The 23,495-nt window shown below is 50.2% G+C and overlaps 1 protein-coding gene across 2 annotated transcripts in view; it reads left to right on the top strand.

Annotated features, from left to right (window-relative positions):
- Positions 1-1,430: 1,430 nt before the first annotated feature.
- The window catches only part of LARP1 (La ribonucleoprotein 1, translational regulator), a 47,007-nt gene continuing 24,942 nt past the window's right edge, over positions 1,431-23,495 (top strand). For both annotated transcript variants that reach the window (XM_054079345.1, XM_054079344.1), the window contains exons 1-2: positions 1,431-1,840; positions 17,557-17,583. In XM_054079345.1, the coding sequence (XP_053935320.1) occupies positions 1,504-1,840; positions 17,557-17,583 (364 nt within the window). In that variant the 5' untranslated portion in view covers positions 1,431-1,503. The remainder of the gene's footprint in view (positions 1,841-17,556; positions 17,584-23,495) is intronic.

The following is a 23,495-nucleotide window of genomic DNA, read 5'->3' as shown; positions in this document are numbered from 1 at the left end:
GATGGCTCACTGGGACTACAGGACACTTCAGGGCTTCAAGACGAACCTTGCTGGGAAGAAGTGGGGGGGCATGCTTACTTTTAGAGAAAAGACCAGGAGAGGCTCATTATGAACAAAAAAAGGCACCGACAGAGGGCTGCTGTGAATTACACAGGTTGTGCTGAATGGTATTGGCTGTACAAGTTGTCTCTCCACTGTGTGTGGTTCCTATGCCCTGACATATCGGGTTTGGACTCTGTCTTGCCGGTTGTAAGAATTAGGGGACAAATGCCGAGGATGATAGTGACAATGAGTGAGTGAGAACCTACCACCAATCCAATATTTTAACCTCCTCAGCTGGGTCTTGCTGGGCTCAGGACACAGGAAGAGGTTTTCCCAGGGAAGGGTGGTTTCCTAGGACATGCACCGCAACACATCCATTATCCCAGGTCGTGGGTACCCGTGAGCATTCCCGGCTCCGGGTTGATGTGTGCAGCAACACCCAACAGCCACAGCTCCCTGGTTCTCATAAACGACTCCACCAGCTCAGTGGCTCTAGGGGAGTGGGGAGCCCCAGACCCCCTGAACCAGCAGCCCCCCTTCAGCCCCCTCCCCACCCCGCTCTCCCCTTAAGCTGGTGAAGGGGCTGGAGAACAAGTCTTACGAGGAGCGGCTGAAGGAACTGGGGGTGTTTAGCCTGGAGAAGAGGAGGCTGAGGGGAGACCTTATTGCTCTCTACAACTACCTGAAAGGAGGTTGTAGAGAGGAGAGTGATGGATCTTCTCCCAAGTGACAGGGAGCAGGAAAAGGGGGAATGGCCTCAAGCCGCACCAGGGGAGGGTCAGTCTGGATGGCAGGAAAAAATTTTTCACAGAAAGGATCATTGGGCACTGGCAGAGGCTGCCCAGGGAGGGGGTTGAGCCCCAGTCCCTGGAGGTGTTTAAAAGACAGGTAGATGAGGTACTCAAGGACGTAGTTTAGTGGCAGATAGAATCACAGAATAGTTTAGGTTGGAAGGGATCTGAAAGATCATCTAGTTCCAACCCTCCTGCCGCGGGCAGGGACATCCCACTGGATCAGATGGGGCATAGCAATGGTTGGACTCGATGATCTGAGAGGTCTTTCCAACCTAGTGATTCTATGATTCTACGACTCAACCGGCCCCCCCCCCTTAAACGTCCCTTTAAGCGCCACCCCGCCTCCTTAAGCCCCGCCCCTCATGCCACGCCCCTTTACGCTCTACCTCGCCCCTTTATGTCCCACCCTCTCCCCTTTAACCGCTCCCGCCCCGCCCCGCGCGTTGCATCAGGCACGTGCGCGCCACCGGCCGCCCCGCGGGGGCGCGCGCCCCGGCCCCGCCCCTCCCTTGGCCGGCGCGGCGCGCGCCCCCGAGGCAGTCGCGTGGTCCCCGCGCGGCTCCATATTGCGGCGGCGGCGGCGGCGCGGCTGGAGCACGGGGGGGGAGGGGGGGGCCGGCCGTAACGGGAGTTTCCCCCGTGAGCCGGGGCGGCTGCGCGCGCGCGGATGGCGACGCAGGTGGAGGCGCTGCTGCCCGGCGCGCCGCTGCTGCCCGGCGAGGAGCGCGCCCTGGTGCTGAAGCCGCCGCAGGACGGCGGCCGGGAGAAGGGCGAGCCGCCCATGGGGCCCGACGGCGGCCCCGGCGCGCCGCGGCCGCCCAGCGCCAAGCAGCAGAAAGACGAGAGCAACAACCAGGAGAAGGAGAGCCTGCTGCGGGCGGGCGGCGAGGCGGACGACGGCGGCGAGGCGGGCGGCGCGGGGCGGCGCGAGTTCATCGAGGCCCCGCCGCCCAAGGTGAACCCCTGGACGAAGAACGCGGCCGTGAACGGGCAGTCGCCGCCAGGTGGGAGCTCGGGGGGCGTATGTGGGGGGGTGGGGGTGGTTTCGCCGCCGACCGCGCCCCGGCGGCCGCGCCATGCGGCAGCAGCGTGGGGACCGCGGCCTGCGGGGAGGGGCGACGAGAGGTCGTTGCGAGGGGGGGAAAGCGGCGGCGCCGCCGCCGTCCGTGGCCATGAGGCGAGCGGCGCGTGTGCGGGGGAGGGGAGCGCGGCGCGGGCAGCGGCCATGAGGCGGCGGGGGGGGTGGGGAGGGTGGCGAAGGCTCTCGGACCCCCGGCGCTCACCGGCCGAAGGCGCTTGGGCCCCTTAGCGAAGGCGCTCGGGCCCCGGCGCGCGCCGCCCGAAGGCGCTCGGGTCCCTGCCGAAGGCACTCTGGCCCGGGCGCGCGACGCCCTAAGGCGCTCGGGCCCTGTCGCTGGGCACGCGGCCCCCCCCCGCCCCGCTCCCAGCATTCCGCCGCAGCGCAGGCAACGTGGTCGCTTCCCCCGGGAGCGCGGTCGCTCCCCGGCGCCGGCCCTCCCGGAGGGGAGGGAAAGGGAAGGCCCGTTTCGCGGCCTGGCGCTGCCCACGTGTGCGGCGGCGGCGGCTCTCCCGGCGCAAGGCCGCGCCGCCTTTCTCTGCCGACTCATGGCGGCTCTGCCCCGGGAGTGGGGGGCCCCAAAACGGAGTGGAAGAGGGAGGCAGGTGGGGGACAGAGCAGGGGGCAGCGCCGGGGTGAGGCTGCCCGCACCGCCGCTGCGGTCACCGGCAAAGTCCGACATTGCAGAACACGCTTTCCTCGAGGCTGGGATAGGTGCTTCTCGCACCAGGAGGGCATCGCTCGCACCTGTTTGGAGTGAATCCGTACCAAGAGGAAAACACTAAAGTTTTCATCCGGTGTCTTGTTTGGGAAAGACTCCTAATTTTTCTGTTAACTCTGGATTCGCACTGCCAGATATGACATCAGATTTTCAGCTAGTGCATGTGCTAGCGTTTTGCAAGAACAGTTACTGCCTAGCGTGGTGATTCACGTATTGATCTTTACAACGTGGACGGCTCTGCGATTTCCACGTGGAAAGCTGTCGTCTTAATGCAAAGTATAGAGGACAAGTGAATTGTGCCAGTTAAAAGTCCGTGTTCAGTGTGTTTGGTGGTTTCTCATTGTATGCAGTGACATGAGCTTAACAAAATCCAGGATAGCATTGCTGTCCATGTTTGCCTCATGGAGCTGGGCACATCGCTCCCTTGTGTGAAAGCTGCACTCCATTGCTCTGCTTCCTTGGGTAACAGTCCTTAAAAATAACCCAAAGATGCAAAACTGCAAGGTTGTGTGGTTCCGTGTGAGGCACACATCTATGACATGTCCAGTTTCATTACCAGGCCTGTCAGAAGGGGTGAGTCGTCAAGAGTTGGCAGACATGGGGCGATGTGTCCAGTACAAGAGGGAGGCCTTTGTGACTCCTGAAATGATTTTTTTTGTGGGAGAGAGCGCTTCAGTAGCGTGCCTACCCTATGGTAGGCTTAGGGAGTGGTGCTGCAACGCTCAGAATTTTCTTAGGCCCAACACAATTGTCTTGGTGTTCCCAAAGGTGTTTAAATAATGGAATTGGTTAGTGGTGCGTTTTGGGATGCTTGACAGCAGCAACTGGTTCCTGCAGTGCCCCAGACGCTGCCGCTTGGCTCTCTTCTCTTGGGGCACTGTTTCTTTTGCTGCCAGCTCGTTAGCAGAAGAGAAAACGTGTAAAATAAACATGGCTGGCGAACTCCCACGAGAGAGGCAGGCTGGCAGCTGACCTTGCCTGGCAGCCCTTTGCCCAAGTGCCTTTGTGTAGAGTTTGCAGACTCCTGTCATGTCTTAGCTGCTTTGGGTGGATGGTTTCTTTTGGCAGGTGCTCACAAAAAAAGATGTGAGGCCTGAGTTTGTGTGAAAGACTATGCAGGTGAGATAAGTTGTCAGTGACTTCCAGAAGGATCACGTAGGGAAGGGGACTATTGAAGCAGATGAAGAGCTTTTAGACTCTGGAAAGACATCACTGGATGCTTTTGGGTTTTCAGCAGAGCTTAGAAAACTGTGGCTCATGATCCAGCAGTGTTCCTAGAGTAGTGCTTGTGTGATGGAGATAGGAAATGTTTCCAACGCTGATCCTGCCAGACGTAGTGAGAAGACCAAGTAGCCTAGCAAGGACAGCTTTGTAAAGATAAAGGGATCTTTCCATGACTTGTTTTACAGGCTTTGAAAGCCCTGATTCTTTTTTAGAATGATTATATTAATTATAGACCCACAGAGCAGATTTAATGGACAAGACCTAGTCCTTAGGTGCTCATCTATTCTGTAATGGGCTGTGTTGGAATTGGTGCTTATAAAAGTAAAGGTGTTGAGCTCTGGCCCAGAGAAAAGAGAGCCACCTTCATGATCTTTGTAATTTTCTGCAGTTGGATAGACAAGAGCTTAATACCAGTCCATCTCTGGTTGTTTTGAACTTTGACTCGCTGCAGCTGGAAGAATTGAACGCATTGGGGGCTGATATAGGGACTGAAGACGGTGTCATTTTTTGATGCATTAGGATTTATTTTCAGAATTTGGTGCCTTGCATCCCTGCTGCAGCATTTTTACGCTCAAGTTTGGCAGTCAGGTCTGTAGCAGGGTGTTTGAGGAAATGTTCCTGCTTTTTCAGGAAGGAGGTCTATTGAGGCAAAGCCTCTACTTGCTGCCTAACCCCTCCTCCCAAAAGCACATCGATGTGGCAGTAAGTGGAGCAACCATGCAATCGAGTTAGACGACAAGGATTCTGCTGATGCTGTAAGCAGAGGCTGGGGCTGGTCTGGAGTGGCACACCAGAAAATTTTCCTGGTGTCTTGGCAAGGCATGTATTATGCTTCTATTTGTGTACGTTTCAGGGTCAGGGTGCAAGAGAGCAGAGTGGATCCTCTGGTCTCCAGATAACATATGGTCCTGTCCAGTGTGGCAAGGCTTGTATTGACACTGCTTACTGCTTGTGAGGGACGCTGGCAGAGCTGGTAATGATGCCTCATTTTTATTTACTCTCTGCTGATCTAGTAACAAGGTCTGTGTCACTATCCTCTCCTTACTGCACATTCTCTTCTTATCATGTAAATAAATGCAACCAGCAGCCTGACTGGCGAAGGCATGGTGGTAGTGTGCGTCTGCAGTAGCAAAGAAAACATTTTCTGGCAAAACCAGCTTTGCACTTTTGGCTATAAACCAATCCCAAAGTATTTTCTGAAATTCTTTTGTAGAGGAGGAGTGTGGCTTGCAGTTAAGGCAGCTCGACCTTCTGGAACATGTTGTACTCCTCCACTGTGCCCTGCACCGGGGCTGGTGCTGATGCAAGCGTCGGTGCAGACAGGTGTTAACAGCACCCCGTTTTGAAAACCTGCTGGATTCAGTTCAAGAAATGTTGCATCAAGGCACTTGGCACTTCTTAATTTTTAAAGCCATTTACATCTTGGAAGTAAGAACATAGAGGTTTTAATGACTGGCACTGCAATTGTCGAGCTTTGCTCCTAACTTTTATGCTGTTTTTCATTCTTGTTGCAAGTGCTCAGCCAGGAGAAAGCGGCATGTTTCCTAGTGGAGATGCAGGAGGTGTTTTAATTTCTTCGGTTGAGTTTCTCGGTTGCCATTTGGCAAGCGTGCTGGGTGGGTAAGCAGTACTTTCCAGAAGGCACACCTTAGTTGCTCGCAGCAAGCACAGGAGGTTAGCTGACTATTGTTCAGAGGGAGCGCGTGTTGCTTTATGCCAGAGCGGAGGCTGGGCTGGCTACTGGCACTGAGGAGAAGATGGGAACATTCATGAGCTTCTCACCCCTTGCTGACTAACTCCCCATAGGGCTTTCCTTGAAACCAGCCTCCAGTACAGAAGATAGGATGCATGTGAAGCTCATTTTACCTTTGGCATTTCTTTGCATTCAGAGCAAATGCTTGCATCTACCTGCTTGAGTCTCCAACTAGATAGTGTTGCACACACCTATTTCCAAAGTGTTGAGCAATTTTTGTTCTGTCGTGGCATGTAATTGTAGAGCTCTCCTGGCTGTTTGTTGCAACAGGGCTCATATCGCAGCAGGAGTCTCCCCCCACCCCACGTTTCCTCTCTGAAATACTGTTTTGTTCCAATCCTACAGCTCACATTTGAGTAACTCTTCCCGTCTTGTTGGGGATGATGAGGACAACTGGAACGCACTGCTCCAAAAAACTGTGCAGCTTAGTGTTTTCCCTACCCTCGTACCTTTGCCCTTCAGCTTTGTGCTGGACCTTTGCCCTGTTCTGCTCTGTTTGTTTCAGGAAGGCTGGGGAATGCAGCGCAGCTCCTGGGAGCTGACTCACAGGCCTTGGTTGCTGGGCTTCAGTGCTTGCTTATGCTGTGACCTCTGGTTCCAGATTGCCAGGTCCAAGGCATCGCTGGAGGATTCTCACCAACCACCTTCTTACTCTCACAACTCTCCTTGTAATCGCTTTTTCCCTGTGGTGCCATGGGGATTTCAACTGAGATTGCATGTGGGATCACTGGATTGGGCAGCAGCGGGACTTGGGTCAGATGTGAAGACAAATCAAATGCAAAAAGCAGGGCTGGGATTGGGGGCACTGGGGCTGCAATGCTCTGCTCTCCCTTCCACATTATGACACCTGATCCTTTTGCTGCGCTCGAATAGCGTGAAATTATCCTCAGGGGAATGCCAAATGCCAGCTTGGATAGAGTTAGGTTGCTCTTTGCATACTTGAAACTACTTTGTAATGAATCTCTGACACCACCTCAGTGGTAGTGCTTGTTTGGCTAAATAAGGAGTGGGCATTTTAGAAGAAAGCCATGCTGTCTAGGTCAGGTTGGATGTTTCAATCCTACAGCTACAAACAGCGAGGTTTTTTTTTAAAAAAAAAATCATCTCAATGAAAATGGAAATACACTTGAATGCTGCCAGAGGATTGTGCCCTTATGGTGGAGCACCTCTCAGAGGAGCTCTGCTCCTGTCTCAGTAATGGGGTTAACAGAGGTGCGGTGGCCTTGCTGTAGATCTGGCAGATAACCGATAGGGGAGCTGGAAAGGCTTTTTGCTTTGCTCTTACTCTAATTCCATTTGGGAGTGGTGAGCTTTGTTCATTCCCAACCATGATACACATTTACATTACGGTCTTTAAAATGCTATTTATCCTCTGTTCATTTTGGCATTGGAACCGTTGCTGACATCCTGTTAAGGCTGCTGGCTTGGTCGAATCCCTGGCTTGCTGTGCACACAGGGAGCTGGGGGAAAGAGGTAAACCTCATCAGCAACCTTGATGATAGCTGCTGGGGTTTCTCATGGCGATGCTGTCTAATGGAGCTTTGCGTGGGCAAGAAGTTGTCTCCTGGGGTGGGTGAAACTCTGGATGTGTGCTCTCTGCGTGACTAGCCCTGCATTTGTCCCTTTATTCACTTGAGACAAAGCTTCAGTTCCAAACTCATTCCACATGTCCAGGTCCTTGTTAGTGATCTCTGACTGGAGTTGTGGGACTTTTCTCTTTGCATTGAAATAACTGGCTAACCTGAACATGTAATAGCAAATGATACAGCTGTGTGACTTGAGCAGGTCAGAAGAGAGATAAGAGAAAGGCTTTGAAGAAGTTAATGCAGTGCTGTGAGAACTTAAAGTGGCGATTTGTGTCTTTAGGCAACAATTATTGGTGACCAGAACAAATGGGAGTTGGATTTGGCCTTGAATAAATCAAGGATCAGACTTGTGTGGAGAGTCCCGAGTTGGGGTCGAACTGGATTGCTTGGCTGAAAGAAGTGTGTGCACACGTGAAGGTTTCGCAGCCGTAGAGTAGGAACTGACATGAAGCATTTGGTGAAGATAGGTTTGCTGTTGGTAATTCTAATACTGCACAAGATACACAGGGGTGTTTTTTTATGGAAGGGTTGTGGAAATGATGGTCAAGTGTCAACATGTTTCTAAACAGAGGCTCATCCTGTAATTGCTGGTTCCCAAGAAGATCCTCCTAACTGAACTTCCTGCTGTTGGAGCACGTGCTTGTGCTGCAGTTTGGGGGACTTCTGTGGGAAGGCCTGGGTAGGTTAGGTTGCCTTTTCTGAGCAACCTGGCACGTGGTGTGCTGTAGCTCTTCTGGTTTCAGTATTACACCATGCTGCCAGAGCCATCCTTCTTGGCAAGTCATATGGCCCATCTTCGGCATAGCACTCGATATGAGTTTGCCAGGACCGAGAGGTCTTCTCGCAGCACTAAAGCTACATGTGCGGGGGAGGAGGGGAGATATTCTGCAGTGACATGCAGGGAGAGAGGGAGGAAGGGCTCTCAAATGGCTGATTTAATACCTGCATTATCAGTGGTTTACCTTCACTGTCCTTCTGGAGCAAAGCTGACTTAGGAGCAGCAGCTTGCCTCGGTACTTCCATGTTTTGCAGCACTGTACGGGAACACGCAGCGAGCTTCAGTGCTCTGTGGTGGTTGTGATTTTTTTTGTTGTTGTTTGTTTGTTTTGAATCATTCTGTTCCTATAGATGATCACAAGTTGAAAGGATTGGTAGAGATCTCTGCTGCAGATAGCTTGGGACTGATGGTGTATGGGAGGTGGCCCTGGTAGGATTGGATGCTCTGATGCAGCAGGTGGAATGGAAGCCTCCCTTTGCTTTAATAGTGGCCAACAGAGATGACTGTTGTTGAGGTCTGACAGTGCCGCTCCATCTTTTTTTGGTGGCACTCATAGGTCACACAGGCACCCTTTGTTCGCTTGATCTAGAAAACATCGCTTGGGTTCCCTCTGGAGCATGTGTGACGCGCACAATGTGCTGGGTGGTGCAGATTGCCCCAGCCTGTGCTCCTGGGGAAGCACATTCACTTCCTGCTAAGCATCCCTTGAAGTGGCTGGGAACAGGTCTGCAGCCTGCTGCTTTAGCCAGCAGAGCTGGCCTGTGACCTGGCTGCCTGCCCACAAGTGCCTCCCTCCACTCCTGAACTCCTGACCTGCTGCCCAAAATGGCCCTGGGCTCATGGGGCCCAGGAGAGGCATCCCTGCCCCATGAGGAAGGTGGTGGAGGAGAAGCACCTCTGGTGCTGTACGGTGTTACTTGTTTGGTTGCTGGCATGTTCTGCAGAGATGCCTTGGTAACGGAGAGGGCAATAGCCAGGGCGGCACTGTGGAGAAACAGGGGCTGGGATGGGGCTTGTGAACCTCACGTGTCCTTGACACACAAGCCAGAGTTAAACCGTGATTGGGAAGCTGGGCCTGGGGGGAGGAAATGTGCTGGATGTCCTTCCTGCTGGTGCAGCCGGAGGGGCTGTGTTGGCCTGGCAGGCCAGCGCACATGTGGAAGCCTGGTGCTGCTCTCCTTTTCCCTGCTCAGGTATGGGGGTGCAGCCCCACAGTCTGGTGGGGTGGTGGGAGGAAGCAGAGTCTGTTCCGAGCACACTGCTGAGCACGTTTTTCCAGCTGAGCAGCAGCGTGTGCTTGTGCTCCTGCAGAGTGACTCTGCAGTCTGCAGGGCATGGCTGCATGCTGGAAGGGATCTACCAGCAAGAGGGAGGATGTAGGGGACTGCTTATCTCTTCGCTGTTCCTGGTAGTCGTTTGACTTTTTTGACTCAGCTGTTGGATGTGTGTGTGGAGAGAACAGGGTTTTCAGGGCTCGGTAAGTGAGGTTTTAAGAAGTCTGGAATACTGTGAGAAGAGGTGAGTTTTTCCTGACTAAATATGTGCGGAAACATGAGTATGAGATTGGAAAAGCCACAAAAATGACGAAAGGGCAGAGTTTTGTTGATTGGAAAGTAAATGAAATGGTGTGTGAGGAGATTGGTGTCTTACCTACCAGATAACTTGAAGGTGCTGCCAGGAGGTGGGTACGTGGCTAAATACTTAACACGGTTTCTAAGCAGATTATTTGCAATGTATATTCCACCTTCACACTAAATCACTCTGCTTATGTTTATTTTCTTTATAGCTGTGCTTTTGAAAGCTTCTGGTCAATGGTGCAAATGAGCGATTATTTACCAAATGCTAGTTACTAGAGATGATGAAGCTAGTGATAGAGTGAAATAGTGGGAACTTACGGTTAATTAGCAGCACTCAAATGTTTGATGAGTCAACATTCCCTTCACTTCAAACTACAGAAAATTCAGGTATTCAGGTTTTCCAAGGTCAGATCTTACAATTTTTTGTATTAAATATTGCAGAAGCACTGATTTTATTCCCACAAGACATTAAGGATTCTCACTACAATAGTTTTATATCTGTACTGTAGCCCTTCCAAGTAGTCACGAAGTTCTCATAGGCAGCTCAAGAGCAATGTCTGTGTATATCGGCTCTCCTGGCCTCACCAAACAAGCCTGCTGAAAGTAAAAGACTTGACCATAATAACAAATAGCAATGCTCTTGGGCTCATCCAGCACAGAAAAAGATGTCGAAAGGAGTGACTGAAGCATCTTGCCCTACCTATGTATCTCCAGACGGGTTTGCGTTTGGAAGTCAGCTACAAGACTGTGCAAAGGGGCAAGTAAGGGGAAAAACAGAGCAGAGGATTAATTGTAAAGAGTGATACCAGTATGCACGATTCTGAGAAGCTGTGATTGGAGCACTAGATATTGAAATGTGGAGAGAATGCACCGTAAAAATTTTGTTGGGAGGTTTTTACTCTGGGTAAAACAGAAGTGATAGCATATTTGTGCATGAGATCCCAACCAACAAGACAAAAAAGCAAATCACAGAGGTGTCTCTACCATGTGCTTGGATGACAGTGTGAATCTTCACTGGCTCTAATCATATTAAATTTCACTTCCCAACTCACAGCTAAACTGTGAGAACTTGGGGTTATACCTAATATGTTCTAATACATCTGAGTGCTTGAAAGTTCTTTGCCCCTGCAAAAGGTCTTGCACTGAGCTGAACAAAATGGCAAGCCAAAAGGTACCAGTCTCCTGTCTCAGGTGGACTCTTCTAGCTCCCCCTTTTTAATCAGGGAAAGACAGATGTGACATTTGCATGCTGTACAGGGAGGAGTTTTCTGAGTGACCCATATTTTTAAAATGTAAATTTAAACCTGTAAGTACAAATGTGAAGATGATTTGGAAAAGACATGGCAGATTACATGCAGACAGCCTTCTTAACTTCTGTTGGAGCTGAAATATGAGTTGGTCTAATTAACAGCAGAAAAGTGGGAGTGAGTGAGCAAGAATGGAGTTTGGAGGGTGATTGGAAGAACTGTGTGTTTGGTTAAAACTAACCAGATAGCCTGGACTGGAGGCGGGGGACATCTCAGACTGTGAATCTGGTGATTTCTAGCTCAGTTAAGAGATTTAATTACAGCGGTTTTGCTGTGGTGCCTTTTGTATCCTATAGACCCTCTGCTTGTCTCTCTGCCTGTGGCCCTAAGGTGGAAAGCACCTTGCAGTTTCCAGTTTCTGGGGTTTTCACAGGGGTTTATGGTATTCCTGCCTGCTCTTATGGAGCATACCCATGGCTCTGGTGCTTTTGGTGGACTGGGGGGATCCCCTTCCATGGAGAGGCTGGATTTCTGGCTACAGTAATGGATCCCCCTCTGGCGGGGGAAGGGGTCTGTCTTGCGCACTGCTTATTGAGCTCTCCCTGCACAAAGTTTTGCTGTGATGTCTGAGACTGCCTGCCCTTGTGCATGCAGAAAAGCACATTGCAGAGCAGTGTGCAATAACCCTATCGGAAGAAGCCCCCTCCTGTATTGGTTTCCACAGCCTGAGATCCATCTGGGTGCTGGGCAGCACCCAAATGGTTTGTGCATTTCAACCAGACTCTGAGATGCGTTCGTTTTTCTTGATAATAACTGAAGTCTTGCTACCTCCAATAGCTAAAGGAATAATTTGGGGAGGGTGACAAGTAATTGGGCCCAGACTTGTGTAGGGTCAGTCTCCTGGAAGGCTGGAGTCTTCCAGTGGTGTCACTTCAGTCTTACTGGTGATTAAGGGATGTGAGGCAGAGAGCTGGGTCACCTGCTTCATGGGAACAGTCATCAGGCACCTTTAAGGTGCCGTGTTCTCTCTGCAGCTTTTCTTCAGGTGTGTGAATAGCAGCTTTGCTGCTTCTCCATTTTAGAAGTGAGGGGAGAAGGGGTTAATGGGAGCAAACACCCAGTGTTTGTTCTCTCCAGTGCAAGCACTGATAAGTGGATGGAAGAAAAAAAAATCAGCCATGACCTTACAGTTACTCCTTGTGTGCCTGTGCATATGTGAGTGTTGGATTCACAGGACTGTCTGTTTGGAGAGCTCTCGTTTTTTCTGGTCAGGTTGACCAGATGCATTCCCCAAAACACTGTTGGCATCTCTGGTGCTCAGAGAAGAGACTTGGACCCTCTTGCAAGCAGATCTCTGACAGGTGCTTTTGCCGGACACAGTGCCAGTCCCAGTGGTCACCCTGTGTTCAGCTGGAGTCACAACCCTGCCTTGTCAGCTCTGCTCCCCTTCCGTCCACAAGCGACTGAACACCAGCTTTAAGGTACTAAGTTAGTACAGTTTGTGGCGTGAAGTTAAATCTAGGGAGCTATCTCAGATGGATAATGCACTGATTTTGGAATAGGTGATTTTTTTTTTTTTCCTAGAGGTGTTCCTCTTGCAGCTTAGTGATGCTTTTCAAGTACACGAGGTTAGCAGAGGCACCATAGCTGAGCTTCACCAAAACCACAGTCGTTTATACACTGAAAACTTATTTTGAGCACTTGTTTCCATGTGGTTTGTGGGAAATGGATGTCGGTGCTCACATTGGCTGCAGCTTTTCAGCCAGCATAGGGGATGGGGGTCTCCAAGAAGGAACCAAAATTTTCCGCTAGATGGAGAGCAGAAAACCACTCAGCGGGGTCCAGTAGTTTGGATACCCTGCAGAGAAGTGAGTTTGTGAGCTGATAAATGCTTCTGCAGCTTTTTGTCTTTTTCTTGCACAGACATTATTAGGGCCTTAGGACCTCACCAACATCAGGTTAGGGTTCATCCGTCTGGCTTGGAAGCTTCAGCTTCTCGTTGAGGGTGGTAAGATACTTATTACAGTAGCTGAGCGTTGTTAAGAGACATCTGAGGTATTTGTCTGGACCTGGCAGCTGGGTAGGGTTGGGAAGATCTGGGTGGCCAAGAGTGGAACCCTCCCTGAGCCTGCTTGGCAGGTAACAAAGGAGGGGAGCAGGAAGCAAGCAGGATCTTGGGAGGGATATAATTGGCCATGCTAATGTTTGGGTTTGAGGTTTCTTGCTTTGCTGCTTTTTCCTAGCAGACCTCACCCCCTTCTCTACTGAGCATTGTTTTGAAGAGGCCTGTAACTGTCCAGGAACCTGTGCAGGCAGTGACTTGGCCTCTGGGGGGGAGCCAGGTGACAGAGATTTGAGCTGAAAAGATGCCTGGAGACAGAGAAGAGATTCCAGCAGCACTGGTTGCTTTGCGGCTGATGCTGAACTATGTTATTTGGACCTTTTCCTTGCCTGTGCTGTTTGCACTTGGAGCATTGCCATTGCAGCCGGAGGAGCAGAACTGAATTGTCCCTGCTAGGTGGCAGGTCAGATTAGGAGGAGAGATCCCCAGTGATCCTGCTGTCTGCCAGCATTTCCCTTCCTGTTCCTCTCCTGGGCAGCCAGAGCTGTTGTGACCAAGTTCTGGTCACGTCTCTGCTGCTGAGTCCCCGCGTGACCTTGGAAGGGTCATTTTTTTTGCTGACATCAGAATCTTCTGTCTGCAAAATGTGGAGGATGATTTAGTTACAACTTCATGGGTGGAAAGCCAGAACAAATCAGCTGGTGTCTTCCTGTAGCTGTGACAGTGTGGATGAGCCCCGTGTCCCACTGGGAGCAGCCAAGGAGCATGCTATCATGCATGCTGCTACCTGCACACATAGAGGAACAGCTCTTGCTCAGTGCACCAGGGCAGGGGTACCATTCAGTGTGCTTCAGTGATTGGCAAAGTGCGCCTACGTTGTTTTTCCCAGTTTGGAGAGCAGAGGAGTAATTGTGGGACAGTGGGGTGCAGGGAACTGATCTTGCTGGCACTGTGCCTGTGGCTGTACTGCCCCTCTCGGCAGTTACTGTTGTGGCTTGCTGTAATAACGAGTCAGCGTTTCTCTTGCATCAGGGCTCTTCAGCTGCTGGTGGCAGGGGGCTGGGTACAGGCAGTGAGTGATGGAGGTCCTTTCCCAGCTATAGCTCCTGAGCAGGGAGAAGGTAGGCTTCCTGTGAGGGTGTTTGGATTCATCACTGAAGCATGGCTGGTGGAGGACCTGGTTGGTGGCGTGCCTCTGCTGTAAGCAGTGGAGGGGAGATGAGGGCTCATAAATGGGGTAGCCTTTCTGGACCTGTCCCAGATACCTGAATAGGTGTGTGGATGCATTGGCTTTTCTCTTCAAATGCTCCATTTTAGCGTATGGCCTCCAGCATTTAAAAATACCATCAGGAAAAAAAATGGGATTCTGTATCCCCCCCCACCCCAGAACCACCTAAAATAAGGACAGCTGCCCTTAATTTGGTTGTGTCTCCTGGGCTTTTGTGCAGCAACTCTAGGTGTTGGTGTTCAGAGCAAGCATTCCTGTACCGTATCTGCAGCCTCACATGACAGTCCTCAGAGGGATGCTCTGTGCTCCTCCTTGACATCCTGCTGGCTGCAGCTCGCAGCCTTGACCTCCTCCTGCTTGCTCCTTCCTCTGCTGTGCTTTGCTGATAATGGGAAAATTTGTAAAACATGTTTTCCCCTGAGATGTTGTAGACTGTATGGATAATGTATAGAGCAGAGGAGGATGGTAAAGTGCTTGGGGAAATACCTGGCTCGTCAGAGTCTGGGCTACAAGAAGAGCTCACCAGTAGTGGCTGTGATGGTTGTAACCCCTCTGGTTTGAGGCTCACTCACCAAGTGCCTGTACGCAAGAAGGGGAAGGAAATGTGAAACGACAGGACCCAAATTTCATGTGTCTTCCATGCTTGCATCGCGATATTGTTACTTTTTGCACCTTCATATTTGGCTGCCTTGGGGCTATTTTGTACGAGCCTGGCTAGGTGGCTGGATTTGGCTGAGAGGTATGTGCAGAACTGTCCTGCTCCTATGTCAGAGTGCCCACTGCTGAGCAGATGGCCAGCTGGATGGTGGAGAGCATTGTCCTTCGAAGCATCTGGTCTGTGTCAGGATACCCGACATCAGGGTGCCTTGGCAGGAAAGTAGTGTGTTGTAGGAGGAATTGATTGGGCCTCAGCTTTTTGTGTTGGGACTTTGCTTGAGCTTTACAATCCCAGCATGGTCTGTTGTGCGTGGGTCCTTCGTGTTTGATTTTTTTAACCTTGGAAAGGAGCTGACCTGGACAGGCAGCCTCAGCCCTGCAGTGCACTAGATGGGCTCCTTAGAGAGCAGCCCTAGAGGTTTGTCTTTGTCCTTCCAGCCACATGCATTTCTGCCTCCTTCCCCACCGTGGCTTTCTTGGGAAAAGAAAGCACTGCCTGATTTAGACTTCTCTTGGGCACCTCAGGTACTGCCGTTAATTGGCAGGCTAATTTCTGACCTAGTCACTTGTGCTTGCAAGGGAAGAAAGTGTCCCAAAGGGTGTTGTGCCTGGCGGTCCCTGGCCAGCCCTGCCTCTTCTGTGTCTTCTCAGCGACTCTATTTGTCAGAAGAGCAAGTCCTGCAGACTGATTGCTCTGTGCTTTTTCTCTGCAGCAGGGAAAGCTGCCTGCAAGCCCAGCACTCTGGTTGTCTGTTCTTGAGAATTTGGAGTCAAATCTACATTAATTGTAGGTATGACGGGTTGGACAAGCTCAGTCTATCCCATACTCAGGAGGGCTGAGGATTGGAGGCAAGGGTCCTTCCTCAACAGGAGTTGCAGTGGCAAACCTCTCTAGGTGATAGTGAGCAATATCTGCCCCTGACCATCACGTGTGGTCCATGCTTTGTGTCGATCCAAGCCACTGAGGAGTTTCCACTGTTTTCCTAGCAAATGTGATGACAAGTCAGCTGTTGAGTTGTGGTTTCTAGAAAGGGGTAGTCTGGACCTCTTGCAGGTGCTTAGTTTTGCAGGTGGCTGACCAGGCTGCAGTGTGCATTTGACCAAGAGTTGGTTAGACAGCCTAGCAGGAAAACAAACTGGAGAGCTGCACCTGGCAGAGGTGGATACGCAAGGGAATGGTTGTCAAGACCTGTAGTTCTTGGTTTGCGCAAAGGAGTTCCTTTTCTCAGCCATTGTAATATTATTATTATTTATTTGTTGAACTTTGGGTTTTTTTGCTATAGCCATTACAACTATCTGATCCAAATAGGTAGGATACTCGTTAACTGGTGCTTCTACCTTGTTCCTCCTTGAGAAATCTATCTGGAGGTGGCAGCAATTGTCTCTTGTTTGGGACCTGTTAGATCAAGTACAGGGGGTTTTTCTGCTCGCTGTTGTAGAGCCTAACCTCGCCAGCAGCTGTCACAGAAACACAAGATGTTTGGATGCACTTGGGCGATGTGCTGGTGGGAGGCATTAGTAGAACATGCAGTCTGCAAAGGATCCAGAGTGGTGCTTGGAAGATTTTTTTGGATATGTTGGGTTTTTCCTGGAATCCTGCCTTCAGCATGGCCACAGACCATAACTGTACATAATGTCAGTGAATGCATCCCTGCCTGAGGATGCCTGGACCACAGTGCACTGTCGAAGGTAGAGATAAAGGAGTTATTCAGTGGAGGCGTGGTTTTGCTGTTTGTATATTGGCTGAGCCCAAGCCAGAGAGCATTGCCCTGTCCAAGGGGTAGTCCTTGCAGCAACTCTTGTGACTTTTCATCTGAATGTGTGTTTTGGGCAGCTGATAAGCAGGAGCCAGGAGCCTGCCCCTGTCCTAGTGGGACCTTGGCTTGCTGGCAGCTCCCCTTCTGCCTCTTCCAAGTCATTTGAAGAAAACATAGTGTTTAGCTCTCTTAAAAGTGCTGTTTTCATAGCTTCTTGAGGAGCCTTTATCAACAGGGTTTCTCCACACGTGCTGTCCTGCGTGCTCCTCAAAAGAAATTTTTCATGTGACCCTTCCCAGCTGCTTCAGTGAATGTCTTCCTCCCAGCAATAAACAGGATCCATCAGGAGAAGGACCTGTACATCTACCTGGAAAGATCTTGTGGGTGGGAAGGTCAAGTAGTCTTTTGGGATCTGAAGCAGTGTGGACTCCAGCAGCACTGTGTAGTGGAGCTGGCAGAGCCAGCTGAGATGGGAAGGGAAAGGCAAAGGTGTCCCCTGGGGTGACGTGTGATGTGCCAAGGCTCTGGGTGCCTGTGCAGGTGATGGGTGCGTGCTTCTGGCTGCCTGTTAGCTGGAAGAGATGCTGTGTTGGAGCCAGGCGTGGTGGCTGCTGTTCCTTGTGGCTGTAAAAAACAAGAACCATCAGGAAAATGGTCATTTTCCTTTTGCTTTGGCTGCTGCCTGCACTCCCCAGCTGGTCACCATGTCAAGACATTCTCTGTGCAGGTTTCCTTTTGATAATGCTGGCCAGGGGACTCATCCCGTGGAGCTTTTATTTCTCACTGCTGTCTGTTAGAAGCCAATGTCGATGGTTATTTGTGAGAACAATACATTCAGATAAACACAGACTCCTTCAAAATCTTTCTTGCAGTAAGTGGTTGAATTGAGGTGGGTTCCACACTGGATTGATGTTTAACTTGGGATACTAAGAAAATACTTCCTCTGTTTAGCCTAAAGCAAACAAATGAAGAGAGGAGGGATCTTTTAAATATGATTTGCACTCCAGCTGCAACCACTACTGATATTCTTTTTCTTGTTTTGTCTTTTACAGATATATTTCCAACTGATGGCCAGTCTGGTATGTATTAATGAAAAATGAAGTTCTTCAAATCTCCCTTTTCCTTTACCTTTCCTGCACTTCTCTTTTTGCACTTTTTCTGTAGAGTCAGCACTAGCTGGGTTTAAAGGACTGGTACATGAACATGCAATAGGCATTAATTTAAAACAAATAAACAAAACAAACTCCAAAACACCTAAAAACCCAAACCCCAAAAAACTCCTGAAAAGCCAACACCTCTTTTAATATTCCCTCATTCCTGTGTGGCAGCGTCATGTTTTGTGCTTTCATGTAGTGATGTCTACAACTGCTGGAAGGTTACTTTCCTCCCATACATTGTAGCATGGTAAATTTTGGTGTTCAGGGTGAAGGAGTTTGTGAACTTGGTGGACTTAATCAGCCACAGCTGAAAACATTGTGTCCAGGTGCAAATGTAAATTGGAAGTGTTGCTGTTCGCCTGATTGTTAGTTGTATCTAGCTTGATGCCAGTTCATGACACTGAAGACATATGTTTGAATTTGCAATACTTCGAAAATATGCAGACTTCCTTGCCTTGTTTCATCTGTGTGTTGTTGCTGAGCATTGCTGTTAACGACAACCGAGATAAACGCTGTGTTGCCATCGGTGCAGTGAAAGCTTCCTGGCTCCAGTAATGCGGGCAGCCTTGCAAGAAGCAACCCTAGTGAGGTGGTTTGGCATTCTAGGGGTGGGGGGAAGGCTACTCTGGACGTAGGTCCTAAATCAGGAAGGAGATGTAATTTCAGGTTTTGCCTTTCCCGAACTGCCAGGAGCTCTTCATCCAGGTGCCATGACTGTAGGAAAGGTTTATGGTTTACCCAGTGATACCAAGACCAGTTAGTAAGTTCCTGTTGTCTTGGAGCTGTAGTGCCTTGTGAAGATGTCCTGTAGCAAAGGCCGTGGGAACAGGGGTCAGTGCTAGGCTTGGCCTTGTGTGACCTCAGACATGTCACCATGTCCACCTGCTTCCAGCATCTTTGGCTTTGCATGGGATCACATTTCCACAGTCCATGTGGTAGCATGAGGATAAACTAGTGCTGATTGCGGAGGCATTACATGATCAGGGTTTGAAAGTATGGAAATGAGCTTCATTGTCTTAAAGTTAATTTCAGGAAAAAGCTACTTGCTGGTTTTGAGCAGTCTGATGTAACGTTGGAGGCAGTGTGGTTTGACTTCATGAACCAAACAGGCAGCTGGAAGTTGTGTGTATGCGCTTCCAGAGCTCTAGCCAGCTAATGAGGCCATGATATATAACTAGATCCACTGGAGCATTGCAGAAGATTCTTATGTAGGTGTTGGAGAAGTAACCCAAACCATTTGTAAGTCTCAAAATTTTCTTGCTACCAGACCACATGCAAGAGTGAAATATTATGACTGTTTTTGAAGGTATATTCCTATGTGCATGAACCAAACAGGCAGCTGGAAGTTGTGTGTATGCGCTTCCAGAGCTCTAGCCAGCTAATGAGGCCATGATATATAACTAGATCCACTGGAGCATTGCAGAAGATTCTTATGTAGGTGTTGGAGAAGTAACCCAAACCATTTGTAAGTCTCAAAATTTTCTTGCTACCAGACCACATGCAAGAGTGAAATATTATGACTGTTTTTGAAGGTATATTCCTATGTGTTGAGTTCATAAGAGTCCTTTCTCCACCCTACTGAAGATCTGCCTTCATTGGGTTCTGGGTTTTGGCTGCCTGTGCTGCAGGCTCTGAGATGTCCTTTGGTTGGCACAACTCCATCCTTTGCTCTCCAGCTGGTGGGGTTTCTTCACAGCTGCCTCCAGGGTGGGGCATGAGTGTGTGTCCACAGCAGATAGCGTTTCAGTATGTACATGTCACATGCCAGTGGTGTTGCAGAAAACAATACCTACAGAGTTTGGAGAGTTTTTTTTTTAATTTTGTATTTTCAAGGAGATAAGTGAAAGCTTAAATGGGATTCGTCTTCATGGGAGCTGCAAAGGACATTGCACAACCCTTTCTTGTGTCTCCTGCAGAAGAGCCTGAAAGCTGGTGCTGTGGTTTTTCTTCCCATGCATTAAGCTTATCTGAAGCCCTGGTATCTTTAAAGAGTGAAGTGTGAGTGCAGCAGGCAAAGGCAGGGTGGCACCAGCAGTCAGAGGCATTAGGCTTGCCTGGAGCATACCTGCTCCTAGCATCAGAGTTGTGTGCTTCTGAGGCTGTAGGGTTTGACTCCCTCACCTCCCCTTTCATTGCTGAGGTTGTTTAATGCGCTAATTCTTTCAAGTTTGTTACTGCAGATCACATCAGGACTCCCATAGCTATGCCAGTGCCTGTTTTTTAAGGTTAATCTTGTGAGGACAGGTGAGTCTGACTTCTTGATGAGAAGCCCATTGTTCTTCTGCCCAAGGAAGCAGTTAGCCTAGTGACAGAGGATACAGAGCTGTGGTAACAGAGTTGGGACTTGCATGGGTGGGGAGCCTAAGACAAACATCAGCCATTTTGTAGGCACAGAAACTGTAGCGTGCCCCAAAGCATGTTCCTGCTTGTTGGTGTATGGATGCTGGAGGTGTTCTGCCCTCAGCCTGGTGTCATGTGCAAGCGCTAGGGAGGTGGAAGAGCAGCAGTGTTTGTGTCCTGGTTACCTAACAGCATTTGGAAATAAAGCTGTTGTCAGGGAGAGGTGACTGACTTTCCTTCTCTCTTGCACAGCAGTTCCTTGTTCCTTTCCTCTCCCACCTCCAGCAAGTAGGATTTGGCACCTCTTAGGGTGCTTTTCAGAAGAAGCAACTGTAAACTTTGTGATGTGGAGTTTGGGTGGAAAGCTGAGAGATTTCAATGCCCCTAACAAGATGTGGTGTGGCAGCAGAGGAGAGGGACAGGCTCTCATACTCCCCACCTCTGCTGTTAGAGGAAGGCTGTGAGGACACATCTCCATCTGGACCTCTGTGCATGTGCTGTCTGTGAACACTCTAACCTCTGCTGGGCTGCCTGTGCCCTCTCCCCTCCCAGGACTTGTTGCCACGTGGGGTGTTGAAGTTTGCTGCCTGCTGTTCAAGGAAACACTTTTGCTTGCTTTAAATGGATCTCCTGCTAGCTTTGCTTGCTGTTCCTGGTTCCAGGTGGGTGGGAGGTATCCTCCTGGAATGGTACACCACAGTCAGCCCTCCTCGGCAGTGGAAGATCCCAGCCCTTTTTTGTCTCACCTCTTAGGAGGCTGCCTTTGGGCAATGTAATCACTTTTCTCTGTGTATCTGTAACACTGCTGTGTCCTTGTTGAAATGCAGAGACCAGAGCTGACTGCAAGGTGCTTTTATAGATGTGCTGGTGTTCAACACAGCAGTGAGTGGTGCTCTGTCTTGGTCTTACTACTCCTGATTTCATAATCTTCTGCTTGCACCCTAAGCTGATCATTTTGGTGAACTCTGAGCAGTAGCTGTGAGATCTTTCTTAGGTAATAAATGCCAGTTAGAATTAAATGCAATGAAGTTTCCCGTAACAAGATGAGGGCTCCCACTGCAAGGAAGTGGGGTTTAATCCTTTGTAAAGAAAAAGAGGGAAGGCAGATCTTTAAATTAAGAGAAAAAGTGCTGTATTTGATTCTCATATCTGGGTATTCCTGACTCCTTCGGCAGGGCTTGCTCTGACCCTGGAGTGTTTCTGCTCTTTTGTGGTGTGTATTGAGACAGGGCAGGTAGCCACCTGTGGTATTGGAATTGTCTGGATTGGAGAGTGTGGTTTATACAGGAGGATCTATACGATTTTGCACTCAGGGTGGAAGTTAGCAGCATTTGTTTTATCATAGTTATTTAGAAAAATCTTGCATTTTGGTGCCTCTGGGTTAAAGTGAGGGGCATAAGTGAGGATGCTCTGTCTTGTGCTTTGAGAGTGTGTCCTCGAATCAGCATGGCTGAGGTACAGTAATTCTTGAGTAGCAAAAGAAGGGAGCCTTTCTGCCTGCTGCCAGAAATTGCAAGGATATTTGGCTTCCTTGTTGTCACAGTTTTAATGCTCTGGATTTGCCAACAGGAGGAAGCCCCCATACCTGTTCTTGTTTTAATCGAGGTGGTAATGGGACTGAAGGATTTCTTTAGCTAATTTCTGGACATGCCCTGCTTAGTGGTTGACCTAGGTCTGGTGTCCCTGAATTCCTTGGAGTGTTTGCACCTGATCCTACTGCCAAATCACTATTGCTTTCCCCTGCCCAAGAGGTGGGGCTGGATATCTGGCTGGTGGTGGCTTTGTCTTCCTTGGCCTCGCAAGCCGAGCTGCTGCTTGGCCTCCTTTTGTTACACGCAGCTGGAGAGGCAGGCATGCAGCTGACCCCATGCAAGCTTCAAGCAAACAGTCTAGCGGTTGCTTTGCAAGTGGCTGCTGCACAGGGGAGAGATACTGGTCCTGGAGAGATCCCTCAGCCAAAGCTGGGTACAGAGATCACAGCAGGGAGGGACTAAGAAGGATGTTATGTAAATTACCGTATGATCTCCTTTCTAGAAACCCAGTCTCTGTCTCTTTTCTTTGACATGGCATGTTTTCCGGAAGCATATTTTGTGAAGAGTTGGCACATTGCCTTGCACGACCCTGCATGGGCCTCGGCTGGTACAACCAGCGGGAGCTGCACAGGCCCCTCCTAGACAGCGTGAGCGTGTGGAGCTGGAGGGTCCCGCAGCAGGCACTTGGCTCTCAACTCCCATCCCTTCCTTGTTAAGTATTTAGTGAGACGTACCAGATGCTTCCCAGGAAGGGTTTTGTCAGCTTCCAAGTCCCCAGATGCAGTTGCAGAAGAGGCTGACAAGCCGTTAAAGGGATCGTGTCAGTGCGATGCCTGGGGTATAGCAGCAGCATGATGGCCTATTCTTGCTCATGCTATGGGCACTGCTGATTGTGCTGTCTCATCAGCTGCAGCAAGATACAGGCAGAGAGCACCCCTCTGCTGATGAAGAGATTAATAATGTCTGATCCTCAGGCTTTTTCTTACCTTTGAAGCTCTTCCACTGTGGTGAAAGAGGGGGGCACGGGTGATGCTCTTGGCTTTTGTTGCCACACACTTTTCTTCTGGGCCCTTCTTCCACAGCAGTGGCACATATGTGTGACTGCTGTGTGGCTGCCTTTGCTCCCTCTCTGTTCTCAGCACAGCCATGCTTTCTCGTTCATCCAGCTGCCCTGCAGACAGTGGGATGGGCTGATCCAGGTGACTCCCGTCACCAGCTCTGCGCATCGCCAGCCCTTGCGGAGGCCAGCAACCAGAGTGTTGCTGCTGGACACTGCCCCTGCACAGGTCACACTGGTCAGGTTCCCAGTGTGCCTTCTGTTTTCAAGATAAGCTCCAGGACCTTGGGCTGGGCCCTGTTTGTTGCTCTTGGTGCTTATCAGCTTTCGCTGCTGACAAGGTGACCTGCACAGCGCTGAGGATGGGGTGGGAAGGTCCTCCCTGGCTTGAGCTGTGCACTGGACTGGGCTCCGCCACACAGCCCATGCAGTGCACGCACACCAGACTCACTGTCATGGCAGGTGTCCCAGTCCTGGCTGGATGAGGGACTTCCTGGGTACGGTGGAGGTAGGATCTCCAGAGGTGCAAGTCCACTCCTCCAGGGAGGAGGCCAGAGAGGGGCGGGCTCGCTAGGTCATCGTTTTTCCAACTAAATATAGTTGTCTGTGCTTTCATAAGGCCGGGATTTTTGCATCATGTGACTGTCTTATCCCTCCCAGCCGGCAATCGGTCAGAGTAGGGGATCGGATCGTGTGTCTGAATGGGTAATAATTAACTGTTAACTAGCTTTTCATTAGAGCCTGGCAGAACAGGCAGAGCCGTGCAGCAGAGGTAAGCAGGAGCAAAGGAAACTGTTCCCAGTCCATCCTGGAGTATGGACACCCCCCTTTAATTTGCAAATCAGTTGCCCCCAAAGGTGAGTGGGTTGGGGTTTGTTTTGCTGCCTTTAAGGAGTTGAGTCCTG

Source organism: Cuculus canorus, chromosome 14 (genome assembly GCF_017976375.1).
Source record: "Cuculus canorus isolate bCucCan1 chromosome 14, bCucCan1.pri, whole genome shotgun sequence".
NCBI lineage: Eukaryota > Metazoa > Chordata > Aves > Cuculiformes > Cuculidae > Cuculus > Cuculus canorus.
Note: the sequence above shows the minus strand (reverse complement) of the source record. Positions and strands in the feature narration are given on the sequence as shown.